We start from the raw sequence: 14,372 nt of genomic DNA, 5'->3' as shown, positions 1-14,372 counted from the left end.
TGATAAAAGATACTCAAGATCAACCTTTGGCCTTCACACAGAGGCATATATGTGAACCTGTATGAACATGTACACACATATGCACATGTACCTACATACAACACACACAAGTTCTAGATTATATTGTAATTGTGGAGTACAAATTTGTGAATTTAGTAAAAAAAAAAAAACAACAACAACACTGAATTCTACATTAAATTGAATTTAAAAGAACGAGTCTTATGGTAGATCAATTATCTCAATAAAAAAATAACAGGGCTAGAGATGAGATTTCTTACATGTGTATGCAGTATGTGTGCACGTCTATTATGCAGACATGTGTGTGTTCAGGTGCAGAGGCACATGTGTATGTCTGTGGATGCCTAAGGCTAACACTGAAATTTTCCTTAATGGCTCCCCACCTTATTCTTTGAGGCAGGGTCTCACTTGAACCTGGAGCTCTTGTTCCAGCAAGTCTCGCCAGCCAGCTTGCTCTAGGGATCCCATATTATGGCCTTCCAAAGGCTGGGATTACAGGAGGGCTACCATGCCCATCTGGCATTTACAAGGGCTCTGGGACCCTGAACTCCTGTTCTCAGTCTTCACACTTACATTATTAGGACACTGGCAGAAGGTAACCAATTCTTTACCAAAATAGCACAGGAATGGCCTCCTGAGCAGGACCGCCACAGTTCTTACCACTCTAAGCACACAGCACTGCTGCCTTCCAGGCTTCCAAATAAAACAACAGCAGAGGTTCTGCACAGTGACGCTCTACTTTCTGTACTAACTTCTGCAATAGTTTTTTTGTTGCTGTGATAAAACTCCATGACCAAAGGCAACTTATGGAAGAAAGGGTTTATTTTGGCTTTTAAGGTTCCAGAGGGAGAGTCGATAATGGCAGGGGAGGCGTGGCAGTTGGCCAGAACAAGAAGCTGGGAAATGCCGTCTTTACCTGCAAGGGTAGAGAGTGAATGGGAAGTGGTGCATGGGTGTAAACTCTCCACGTCCACCCTCATGATGTGCTTCCTCAAGCAGGACTCCACCTCCTGAAGGTTCCAAAACCTCCCCCACAAAGCGCCACCAACTGGGACCAAGGACTCAACTCCATAAAGCTGTGGAGGCTATTTCCCATTCAAGCCACCACATCAGATAAATAGGGGTGGGAGGAGAAAATCAATTCCACAAAGTTTCCAGCTGTCACACATGTGAGACAGTGTATGTGCAAACTGAAAAAAAAAAAAAAAAAAAACACTTGCTAAAATAAGTAGGAAAGAGCCTTCAGAAATAACAGAACTTGAAAAAAATCTAAATACCTAGAAATACTACTTTGGAGTCAGAATTTTTTTTTTCTTTTCTTTCTTTTTTTATTTTTTTGAGACAGGGTCTCTCTGGGTAGCCTTGGCTGGAACTCTCTCTGTAGACCAGGCTGACCTCAAACTCAGAGGACTGCCTTTCTCTGCATCCCAAATGTTGGGGATAAAGGTGAGAGTCAGATAAATTTCATTCAAACTCAGCTCCACACATATTTCACTCAGTGATACTGGAAAAAAAGTAAGATTAGCTGTGAGGACTGAATGACACTGTTGTCCATCTCTTGATCTTTGACACTCAAGTCACTCTAGTTGACAGGAATGTCTATTTGAATTCACTTTTATTTAATACAGTATTGGGGTAGCTGTATTACTGAGCCACCACACTTGCCTTATAGACTATGTTTAAAAGAAGAAAAAACAAAACAAACAAACAAACAAACAAAAAGCTAGAGAGACGTCTCACCAGTTAAGAGTGCTTGATGCTCTCACAGGGGATCTGAGTTCAGTTCCCAGCACCCACATCAGGTAGAGCACAAGGGGCTATAACTCCAGCTCCTGGACTCTGATGCCCTCTTCTGGCCTCACAAAGGTACTTCACCGATGTGCACAAACCCACCCCCCCCACATACACATATACATGTCATTTTAAAGTAAAATCAACAACAACAAAAACAAAAATGAACTGTTTTCTGGTATGCCTTCTTCTCTAAAACAAAAGCTGTTGTAATAACAATAGTTTGAAAACTTTTGAGCTGGGGAACCTATTCTTAAATCTTTCAACTATAGTAATTTTCTCTTACCACACTAGGAGAAATGAAAATTTCACAATGTGAGACCAATCAACTGCTGCTTCTTCTTGTAATTTGTTGCTGCTTTAGAAATATGATATAAAAACTAAACATCTACTGAAGATCAAAGGCCAAGCAGTCCCAATGTCCAGACATGAAAACGATTAACGAAACTCCAGAGAACATTTGTATAACCTTAAAGAAAAAAAAGCAGAGCCACTCTCACAGAAGGTCTAGCTCATTCTCATTTACTTATATGATCACTATCCTCTGTATAATGGTCAAGGATTCCCTTTATCTGTGAGACTCTGTAAGGTCATCATGTGTCTAATCAGCAGGTCTGATGGTTGATAGACTATCAAAGATGGCAAGTTAGGTCTCATTCAATGGTTCACTGTCCCATCTTATATTAACTCATCTTCTCTGCCTTAATGAAGGTAGCTCTTATCAATTCCATTTGTTGATCAGAAAAAATAATAATAGAAATTTCTATTCACGAAACACCATCCCTACGAAGAGCTTCCTGTGATTGCCTCCTCAGTCTCGTCATACTCCTGTGAGGTAGGCGGCACTACTCCTTTGCCGTTTCCATTTTCATGTGCAAAACTCTACGGCGCAGAGTACTGTCGTTCACTCACACAGTAAACCCACACTTCCCACATTAGCTAGAACACACTGCTCGAGGCTACAAGATCATAGACTCACGTCTGAACCGCATTCAATACCCACACTTCCCACATTAGCTAGGACACACTGCTCGAGGCTACAAGATCATAGACTCACGTCTGAACCGCATTCAATACCCACACTTCCCACATTAGCTAGGACACACTGCTCGAGGCTACAAGATCATAGACTCACGTCTGAACCGCATTCAATTTAGGGCACTGAGCCTCCAGTTTTCTCTATGGCCAACTTTCAATCCTTCACATTCCAAAAGACTACAGTTGTGCATGTTATTTAAGCCCATGTGTCCACTGTTTATAGAGTATTGTTATCGTTTTTCTAAATTTGTCTGGATACTCAAAAGCTGAATTTTTTTTTTTTTTTTTTGAGTACTGTCTGTGCACTAGCATTGTAAATGATGTCATCAGGAATATTCAAAACTCTAAGACAAAGCTGCAGGGCTAATAAAAGCAATTCACTTGAGGAGAGCGCATTTCTTCTTTCTTTCTTTCTTTTCCTTTTTTTCTTTTAAGACGCTAACACACAAAGATGACTCATTAAGCCCCGAAGAGGTGACTGTGGCATGTAAGGGCTTCTTATGCAGCCTTCCACAAAGAGACCTGAGTGGCAGCACGCGGCCTCCTCTTCTCTGCCTTTCCCTCCAGGCAGAATGTGCATTTGTGTGGCTACATACACAATTATAATCTCCTCTGAAAGGCAATTCCTTCCATATGACAGGCTGAACAGTGGCCTGAGTGCTAGCCTTATGTTGTCCATGCAGTTAACACGCTGAAATACCAGACACATTTAATCTCTCCTTTTTGGAACTCTAAGATGAGACAGAAGGGGCAAAGCTGGGAAGAACTCCACAGAAACAGAGGGCAGCCCAAGTGCCCAGACTCACTTTCTCATGGGCTGAACTTCTTTGTGCTCTTGCCTGCTTATTTGTCAATTTGCAGGACTTTAGGGCATGAGAACCATGAAGCCCAGTGGTTCTGGCAGCAGCCTCTCCATTTGACAAGCAAAGCCAAAGATATGTGGCCTTTGGTACATTTCACATTCAAAAGTGTTATTGTTTCAAACATGCCTATTTTAAAATGTATAATTTCCCATTTAGAGCACATTGTATGTAAGTTGGCCACAGGAGGAATTCTGCCACAAGATTTCTTTCCCTAAGGCAATGGGGAGCAGGACACCCCAGCACTTGGGAGGTGAGGTAGAAGGCATTTAGGATCATTCTCAACTATGTAGCCAATGAAAGGGCAGCCTGAGCAACACGAACGCACTTTCTGGCAAGCAAACAAAATGATGGGCCTCAGTCCTGTCCCTCCCAGACGCTTGTTTACTGGGGGCCTAGAGAGTTGTTGTAGGTGAGAGAAGTCTGAGATTGACTAACCTCTGGTGACATGCTGAGGCACAAGCAGATTTCTGTGTGTATTGCAGAAGCTGTGTTATCTCAATCGCCTGTAAGCTCAGGGCCAGATAATAGCATTAACAAGACCTTGAGCTACACTACAGGACAGCCAGAAAAAGGCTCCCACCCTCTCCAAGGAACAGAGCTTTTAAAAGCTAATTCAATGAAGAAAAAGAAAGGGCCCCAATAAGTACCTTTTTAAACAATATTTACCTTTAGTGGGCTCCTGTTAATCAAACAAAATTTATTCAAAAGCTTTTATGGAAAATGTATTTGATGATTTCAGCAGCAATTGATTTGTTTGAAGAAAAGTGCTTAACAAAAACATTTAATGGGATCCGTAATTTAGTAAATTCAGATGTGTTTGGGAAAACCCCTCCTCTCTTTGATAAATCATTAAAATTCTGTTCAGGTAAACGTGTTTTGACTTGAAATTCCAATCATAGAATGAGCTATTTCCTAAGGCTGCTGAGGAAGTGGTACAAGGGTAACCCCAGCCAGAAAGAGGACTCGGGGTTATGAGACAAGGGTCATTCTCTTCTCAAGGAAAGCAAAGCACTCACACAGCTGAGGGACAGGGTCTCAGGGAGGTGCCCCCAAAACTGTTCAAAATGTTTTTCCTTCTTAAAATATCAACTTCAGAACACTGATTAAATCTTACCATTGGGTAACCGAGATATAGAAACTGTTATCAACCAAGAAATTAAGCTTAGGATAATCAGAGTTTAAAGCCAAAAGCACCCAGGGCAAGATTTTAATCCCTCATCCTTTTTTTCCATCCATCAGCATGGGGGTGGGGACGTAGTGTCTCTTCCCGTGGTAGGAGCCCAGCAAACAGTTCAACTGTTCGCTAGGCCACATTCCTTTCTCCCATTTATTTTTAAATGTATTCTGCTGCTTACAACAAACCATTCATCCAACGATCGAGTACTTCACTTGGGCCAACACTATACTAATGTTAAAGTTACTGAGAAAAGCCTGCCCTCACGGCTTACATTCTAATAAGAAACAGACATTAACCACAGATCCGAGACGGAAACCGAGGTAACTGTGATGAGGACAGAAAGAAGAGCTTCTGAATGCCTCTTGCCAACTATAAGTACTTTTGAAAACATCAGTTACCTAGTCTGCTTCCTGAGGCAAATATTGTGTGTTAGCAAAAATAAAATAAAAAAAATGGTTGCCAGCTTTTAGACAGAGCTTGAAAGATTTTATTATGACTTGAATATATAAATGATAAACAAGGTCAAAACTTTTTACAGAACTCTTTCTGAAATAACAATGAACTCACTCTACAACTTATTTTGGAGAAATGGAAGTGACCAAGGTCAGAACCACAAGCCTTGGAATTCATCTGCTCCTCCCACTCCCCCAACAATAAGCTTCAGAGTCCTCCGAAAGGTGGGAAAAGGGTGTAGGCTGAACTTCCAGGAACTACTCCCAAAGGGCACATTCCTGAACTAGTCCACCAAGGAGACTGCCTGCTGCCCCTGCCATGACTGGGAAGCTGCTGACCAGACTGGGAAAGAGCCAAAAGCGCTGCTGGCTCCAGAACCATCCAGGGCACTCCATGATGCCACTTATTTCTGTCACTCAGTGTTCCAGTCATTAAGAGTGTGTTCCGTCTCCCGTGTATGTTGAAAGATGCTTTCGATTACTCAGGAAGGGAAGAGGAATGAGAGGAGGTAAAGAAGAGAGAGGTGAATGGAAAAAGCTCCGTAGCTATTCTAAAGTGACTTGTTTTATATTAATCTGGTTTCCAAAGAAGTATAGTCAGAAGCACAGTACTATGTTTTCTTTCATTTCATTTCCGAAACAACCTAAACACTTTCAGTTCTGAAGATGATTTCAGCTAATTAAGTACTAATGTTCTGTAGTGTGGTGTTGGGTTTGAAAGGCTCTCTAATTACATTTGAAACAAAAATAAATGTATCGAGAGTCCTCCAATAGCAAGAACTAACGTTGTGTTTGGCAGTCAGACAAGTAAATTTCATGTTATGGTATCAACAAATAGAAAAAAAAGAAAAAGAAAAAGAAAGTTTAGAGATACTTAAAATCTTTCAGGTTGAATGAATTCCATGTCAGAACTATTGCCAAGACTTAGACAAGATGCATCAGTTTCTCAGCTAGAAACGGCTGTATCAGTGACTGTGACATTGCCTTAGTTCAGATCCTCTGAGAAGCAGACACCAAAACAGGAGCAAACATGAAGAGATGGTCCAGAGGAAACACCCTGACGGAAAATGAGAAGGGAGCAGGGGAGCCTGGAAGATCCTCCGCCATAATGCAGGCCTGTCCTGAATGGCACAGAGGGGGAGCTGACCAGTGAAGCGGGAGTCTTCAGCCAAAGCCACCCACCAGAGACACCTCTCGTTCAAGTGGGTCTGTCCTGCCAGTCACTAATGGAAGAGAACACAGGGCAGTGTGGCCACCATGTGGGCAAGGTGTTGGATCCAGAGCCGAGGAAGTCTGGAAGGCTCACTGTGATGGCTGCCACAGACATGGGCCGTCTGTGTAACAGAGGCAGCAGCGTTACTTCCTCTGCACCTGCACAGGTGCTCCGGAAGGACACCTTCCTCTTCTCCCAATGGGGACACAATGTGGGACCTAAGACCTGCACTAAATGTTCATGTGCCTCCGGCTGCGGTGCAGGCTCTCTCCAAACTCCCGATCCTGCCTCCACAAGCAGAGGGCCCGGATCACAGCATACCCCATCGCAACCAGCTCTACTATCCAGATTTCTCAGAGGAAGAAAGCCAGGACATAGAGAAGGCAGGCACATTCTTCATGGCCCCACAAGCTACCTGAAGTGCAGTGCTCACTATTGAAAAAGAGGAACTCTCTCCAATGGTTTAGAAGTTATCTTCCTCATTGCCTGTCCCTGAGGATGAGTCCAGTGACTAGTCCAAGAGAGAACTAGAATATTGGCCCCTCTTCATCCATCCTGATTCCTCATAGGGCAGAAATATTAAATGAAGCCTTTGGAGTCAACTGAACTCATTGCAAGGATCCTTGTACGAACCTCTGCGACAGTTAAGGACCCCACTCTTGGAGTCATTGAATGTATTTATAGCAGTGCTTAACTGTGTGGACCTGCATTCGATTGCTCAATTATAATCCTATTTCCACCATTTACTAACTAGCCATCTGGTATTTGTGTGTGTGTGTGTGTGTGTGTGTGTGTGTGTGTGTGTGTGTATACATACACGTCTGTTCATACCTGTCCAGGACCCACATGGTGAAAGGAGTAAACTGACCCCCAGAAGCTGGCCTCTGACCCCACACATGCACACTGGCACACCTACCCAGCCATCCACTTCCTTCATAAACACATGAAAAAAAAATGTAACGGCAGATTAAAGAAAAAAAAGTCCATCATTCATTGTAATTCTTCCAGATGAATAGATCTCAGAGGAAGACTATGAGCTCTGATGGCTGCTTCCCAGAGGTGGCTATTACCTTAGTCTATTAGCAGCCCCAGGCAGTAAGCAGGTTCTGCAGAACCAGAAGGGTAGGCCTAAAGCATGAGAGAAAGCACGCACTTCCACAAATTAGGTGGAGTAAGAAGTGAACCTCACCCTCACACTCAGGTCAGCACGTAGGTTGTTGTGTAAGTCTAGGTCTAGAATAGGATCCCTTTGGCTCTAGAGTTCTCCACACCCAACAGATACACAGACACACCTCAGCAGCTGGCATGTGCCTCCAACACGTAGCTTTCACATGGCAGGAAATTTCTCACAGGTCTACATAGAAGGCCCTGTCCTTCATCTTACCAGGCTCTCTCTTCAGCCTGGATGTCAACACAATTTCCGTTCATGCACTGGACTGCCAGCATGAAAGTCTTTCCTACTGATCTTAGGACCCTAAGCCCATGGCTAGGATTATAGGTTTGGACTTCACCAAGTCAATGTGGAAAAGGAATCAGTTCACCCAACATACTGAGAGGTTGTTTTCTTCAGGAATAGTCAAAAGTTCAAATGCAATCCCTAGCTAGCAGCAGAGAGGATGCCTAGAGGCAATCACTCACAGGTGTCACTCTAACCCATTCCATACTCCCAAAGAGTCCCCCGGGCACTCAGCTGTAGTTTTGGGGTTTTTTATTTTAGTGAGTGCCACTAAAATAAATAAAGTCTATAAATATTATAGACTTTCCTGCCTATAATATTTTGTTCTCTGCGTGTATTTTTTCTAGGCAAGAAAAAAATTCACACATGCAAGAGAACTTATAAATTATAAAAGTCAATCTAAGCGAATTAAAAAAATAAACAGGTTTTGAAATCTTAAATCAGGAAATATGGTCTAACATATAAAGAATTGCTTTTAAATGGTTTTTGTTTATTCATTAATTTAAATCATCTTTGAGACAAGGATTCACTATGCGGCCCAGACTGGCCTCAAACTCAGGACCCTCTTGCCTCGGCAGCCCCGGTGCTGGAACTGTAGGCAGGTGCGCCGTGCTCAGCCTCTAGGGTGTGGCTTTAAATGATCGGCGCACTGAGAAGGAATACTTCAAAACAGCGTGTCTCTAGGAGAGGCTCAGCTGTAACAGGTGGGGCCAGCTCTTAGGTAATAACCAACGTGTTTCAGCACTTACACAGCTGGCTGAACCACGAGGAAGTGAGAGAGTGGCGTGACTTTGCTCAGGGGAGTATGAACGTCCAGATACAGGTCAGAACTGTTAACCACACAACAGGGCCAAAAGAACTTTCATCCAGGACTCAAGGACTAGTGGGTAGTTCAACTCCACGAAACTTTTCAAGTACCCTGAAACAAGGAATCTACTCACAGACTGTCAACACTGCCACTAAATTAGTCTTGCATTTATGCCACTTAAAGAACAAGTTCTATGCCCCACAGCAGCCAATATATCATGCCTCTGAAATGTGTACTTTTTTTTTTTTAACAAGATGTGTTTCTTTGTGTAACCTTTGGTGTCCTGGACTCACTTTGTAGACCAAGATGGTCTTGAACTGACAAAGATCCGCCTCCCTCTGCCTCTACCTCTGCCTCTGCCCCTGCCTCACCCCTGCCTCTGCCCCTGCCTCTGCCTCTGCCTCCCAGAGTGCTGGGATTAAAGGCGTGCACCACCATGCCTGGCTGAGACACGTACTTTAAATAGCAAAAATCCAAGGAACTGAACAAGCAAGGTATTAGGATGTTCAAATATTTCACAAGCTCATGGAGGAGTAGTGGGTAAATGAGCAAAATACATAAAATCTTCAGCAAAAGTATAGGTGTTGATACTGTTATGCATTAGATACAAAGTTACCTGATATTACTGTGCTGAGTTCTTCAGTGTCAACTTGACATGGGCTAAAGTCATCTGACAGGGTTCTCAGTTAAGAAAATGCTTCCATGAGAGGCCATAGGCAGGCCTGTAGTGCATTTTCTTAATTAGTGATTGATGGGGGAGGGCCCAGACCTAGGTTGGTGGTCCTGGGGTCCATAAAAAAAAAATCAGACTGAGCAAGTCATGAGGAGCAAGCCAATGAGTAGCACCCTTCCATGGCTTTCGCATCAGCTCATGCTTTTGGCTCCTGTCCCACTTGAGTTCCTGTCCTTACTGCTTCTGATAATGAACTATTCTATGGAACTATGAGTAGAATAAACCCTCTCCTCTCCAAGCAGCTTTTGGTCATGTGTTTCATAACAGCAACTGTAACACAAAAACTATGTCCTTTTGACTGATTAATATAACATGTTTGTTCTTTTGGGAGGGATGGAGAGAGGGAACAGGCTCTCACAATGCAACCCTGGCTGACGTGGAATTCTCTATGTAGAAAAGACTGGTTTCAAATTCAGAAGAGATCTACCTGCCTCTGCCTCCTGAATGGTAGAATTAAAGGTACGTGCCACTAAGCCTAGCTCTACTACTGTTCCCATAATCAAAATTCATGCTCTTGGCGTTTTCTTCCTACCTATAGATAGGGCCAAAAGAGACACACTGGCTACTTTAACAGCCTTAAAGAGGGCTCTAGGAATATCACCAACAGCAAGACCTTTTTGACCAAATCCAGCAACCAGAACCTCAAAGTCTGAGCAGCTATCACTGGGTACAAAAGCCATGATCTTCTGGTCATTCTTGATCACCTGGATTCTGACTCACTTCTTGCTAGAATTCAGTTGTGTGGCTTTAATCCCAGTTTCATCCAGTGTAATTCCTTCTGCAGTCACTTGACACTATGTGCATCCGTATCAATTTCAACGTGACATTGTCCTCTCACTTTCTAACTTTGTGTGAACATGACTTCATATATGAGGGGGACGAAGTAGGTATATGCACGTGTACAGCCGAGAGGGTCAACCTCGGGTGTCATTCCTCAGGAGCCGTCCATCTTGGTTTTTTATTATGATTACTTACTTACTCTCCCCCTCCATTCCTACTTCTGTGCATGCACGCATGTGTATCTGTGTGTTTGTGTTTTTATATAAGAGCACACACTAGACACAACATACATGTAAAGGTCAAAGAACAACTTGTAGGGGAGTCAATTCTCACCTTCTACCATATGGGTCCCAAGAATCAAACTCAAGTTAGCACACTTGGCAGCAAACACATTTACCCACTGAGCTTGACTTTCTTAACATTTATTTATTTTCATTGATGTGTGTGTGTCCATGTGAGCAGGTGCCTGCAGAGGCCAGATGTAGGCATCCAATCCCATGGAGCTAGAGTAGCCAGCTGAGGTGAATGCTTTGAACAGAACTTCAGTGCTTTGAAAGAAGAGCAAATGCTCCCGACTGTTGAGCCACCTCTCCACCCCTTCCCTAACATCTTGTTTCTTTACGACAAGGTCTCTTGCTAGGATGTGAGGCTGGCTTATGAGACTAGATTGGCTGGCCAGCTAGTCTGGGGAGCTTCCTCAGTCTTCTCCCCAGCTCGGGGGTATAAACATGAGCTACCTCGCCCAGCTTCTCAATGTAGGCACTGGGTACTAAATTTTACATGGCAAGCACTTTACCAACAAAGTATCTCCTTAGTCCCAACAGAAAATTGTTTCAAATATTATTCTATTAAGTAGTTGAATGTGAAACTGGCAAGCTCACAAAACAATCATTTAATGGGAAAAAATGCATTTCTGTCGAAAACAACAGAAAATTCTTATCACTCAATTGTTTTCTTTATTGTATTTGTTAAATACCATGATATCATTTAACGTTAGAAAGAAAAGCAGGAGAAATTTTAGGAAGCTAAATAAAGTACAACTATGGCTGTCAGAATCATCATTTCTGATCCTTCTGCGCCCATTTCCCAAGTTTCAGAATTGGAGGAGTGCACCACCATACCCAGTTTTATGTGGCTCTGGTGACTGGACCATAGCATTGTGCATGTTGGCAACCACGCCACCAACTGAGGGAGGTCCACAGCCTCTGAGTAGGCTGTGTTTGTTTACGTATTGTTGTACATGCGTGCGTGCGTGCGTGTGCGTGTGTGTGTGTGTGTGTGTGTGTGTGTGTGTGTGTGTAGTGCACACACACCACAGTGCTTCCATGAAACAGTACGTGTGTGGGGGCCAGACAACAACTCTGTCAAGTTGCTTCTCTCCTTCCGTTCTAACTTTGTTCCCAGGGATCAAACTTAAGTGGCCAGGCTTGCTTTTGCCCTCTGATTTAATAGAGGCAGCATGATAACATTAACTTTCATTTCCCTTGGCTATCAGGAGGTCTGAAAGTGTTTTGTTTTTACATTTTATTTGTACATCTGTGTACTCAAACATGCATCAAGACACGTGGAGATCCACTTTCATCTTTACCTTATGAGCCATCCCACCAGCTCTTTGACAAAATGTTTATGTTCACATCTCCCACATCAATAACCACTGTTGGGTCTTCCAATGAAAACACTTGTAACACTAAGCGACATGTTGTTGTTTTTCTAAATAGTATATGGGGCTGGAGAGATGGCAGAGGACCCAAGTTCTGTTCCCAAGACCCCCATCAGGCAGCTCCCAACCACCTGTAACTGGTCCCAGGAAAATCAGATGCTTCTGGCCTTCAGAGATACCTGCACACACGTACACACATCCACACACAGACCCACACATGTATACAGAACACAAAAGAAAGTATCTTTTAAAAGTTTATCTATCATGTCTTATTTTAAAGTCTAGCTCTTTTCAAGACAAGTAGTCTCTTTCAAATTATCTTTTTCCTCTTTTTATATAAGCGTTTGTGTGTGTGCGCATCCTTCACCAAGTAGTCCTTCAGTTTGATGAAAAGACATTTGATTTAATTAAAAATGCAAATTACATGTACTCTAAGACTGTTACTTAACAGGTTGAAAAAAATTAAAGGTGGTCTATTTTGTTAGCACAATCTTTTCTGCACAATCTTTGTGCAGAAACACACATTTTCTTGTATTGCTGATGTCAGACTTAAATGATAAAAATGCTTGTGGTCAAGCAGTGGTGCACACCTTTAATCCCAGCACTTGAGAGGCAGAGGCTGATCTCTAAGAGTTGGAGGCCAGCCTGGTCTACAAAGGGACTTCCAGGACAGCCAAGGCTACACAGAAAAACCCTGTCTGGAAAAACAAAAAGCAAAAACAAATTAAAGAGAAAGAAAAGACAAAAAAAAAAAAAAGAAAAGAAAAGAAAAAAGAAAAGAAAAGAAAAAAGTTGTCAAGCCACAAGAAGATAGGGAGCTGCCCTAAACACCTACTGATAGGCGAAGGAGGTCCATCTGAAGAGTTTATACATCAAATGACTCCAGCTACTCTCAAAGGGACAAAACCTTAAAGTCAGTAAGATCAGTGGCAGAAAGAGATGGAGCAAGGAGAGGGATAAATGGGTGAAGCACAGAGGATTTTTAGGACATATGATAATGATTGTTTTATACCTTAATTGTGAATATATGAGAATATGAATGTGTCAAAGTCCAGAAAACTGTACAACACAAAGAGCGAACCCTAAGGTAAACCATAGGCTTTTGGTAATTACAGTGAGCTAATAATTGCAAGAAATGTGCCACACTAATAAAAGATATTAATAACAGAAGCTAAACAGAAGACATAGAGGGTAAAAAGAACCAGTTCAATCTTCTATAAGTATAAAATTCCTCTAAATACTTAAGTCTGTGAACCTTTAAATGCATATGTGTGCAGGAAAAGCCTTGCACGCTCAATGCAAAGTGCTTAACAAAGTACAGTACTCACTACCACACAGCCATAGCTCAAGAGCAAGGTCAAAAGTCAAGTTCTGCGGTGGGGAAATCTGATCCCACTACTACGTAACTGTCTGGTCTAACGCAAGCTGTCTATTTAGCCTTAGTTTCTCCCTCTGTAAAGTAGAAAACACAGCAATCCCTTCTAAGTCTGTTAAAAATATTCAAAGAAGGAATGCTGCATGCAGAATGCTTACCATAGCGCCTAATGCAAAAGAAAAGCTCAAAACAACAGCACACTATGAAGACAAAATTACTGTTCACAAAATGACTGATGTCACTTCAGATGCCAAGTTTTCTCCAATACCAACCTATCAATAATGGCCCAGTTTAGGGCCTCAAACTCTTAATTGAGCTGTTTCAAATGCAATCCTCATAGCCTGAATGCTAGTCTATATAATTTAGACATTCTTTACTCCATAAATGTTATCTTTCATCCCTATTTGGTCTACATTACAGGCTCAGGCCGTGGAACCTCTTCTTTCAGTCCTGCCCATCCCATCCAGACCCGTTACCATTAGGGCTCCGCCCCTGTCTCCTCCCCACTCCCCCCACCCCAACTTGTTACTTCTCTCTTTTCCCGAAGCTGAAAAAAGGCCCCTACCCAGATACTCGTAGTCCGGTAGAGCTAGGCGCTCAGGACTCAGCATCCTTTGACCGGGCAGTTTCCACGCTCAGGCTTTCTGCTTCCGGAACCCAGGTTACAGCCTGTCTCTGTTGCCATGGCAACCATGCGGCCAGAGGAGAAATAGGAGAGGGTGTCACGTAAATAGTCTCCGTATGGCAACCGGAGCCGGCCACACAAGTTCCGGAAGCAGTCACGTCTAGGTTTTCTTTAATTCCTACTTTTGGAATTTATTTTTAGAAGCTCTGAAGTGAATCCTCTGGATGTGTCGTATTTTGAAATGCAGAAGACTTACTGTCAGCGGCTCATACCCGCAATTTCTGGATTTCATAATTTCTGTTAATCTGATAATAATTAACATGTACTACCTAGCACAACACTGAGATCTCATTATCTATTATTAATTACTTTTAGTATTTACG

General features: G+C 42.7%; 1 protein-coding gene across 1 annotated transcript in view; it reads right to left on the bottom strand.

Annotated features, from left to right (window-relative positions):
* Cstpp1 (centriolar satellite-associated tubulin polyglutamylase complex regulator 1) overlaps window positions 1–14,066 on the bottom strand; it is a 158,514-nt gene extending 144,448 nt beyond the window's left edge. Inside the window, exon 1 of the mRNA XM_021640833.2 lies at window positions 13,930–14,066. Within this exon, the coding sequence (XP_021496508.1) occupies window positions 13,930–13,975 (46 nt within the window). The 5' untranslated portion in view covers window positions 13,976–14,066. The remainder of the gene's footprint in view (window positions 1–13,929) is intronic.
* Between the last annotated feature and the right edge of the window lie 306 nt (window positions 14,067–14,372).

Source organism: Meriones unguiculatus, chromosome 18 (genome assembly GCF_030254825.1).
Source record: "Meriones unguiculatus strain TT.TT164.6M chromosome 18, Bangor_MerUng_6.1, whole genome shotgun sequence".
Lineage (NCBI taxonomy): Eukaryota > Metazoa > Chordata > Mammalia > Rodentia > Muridae > Meriones > Meriones unguiculatus.
The sequence above is the reverse complement of the archived record's forward strand: the minus strand, read 5'-3'. Positions and strand labels throughout refer to the sequence as shown.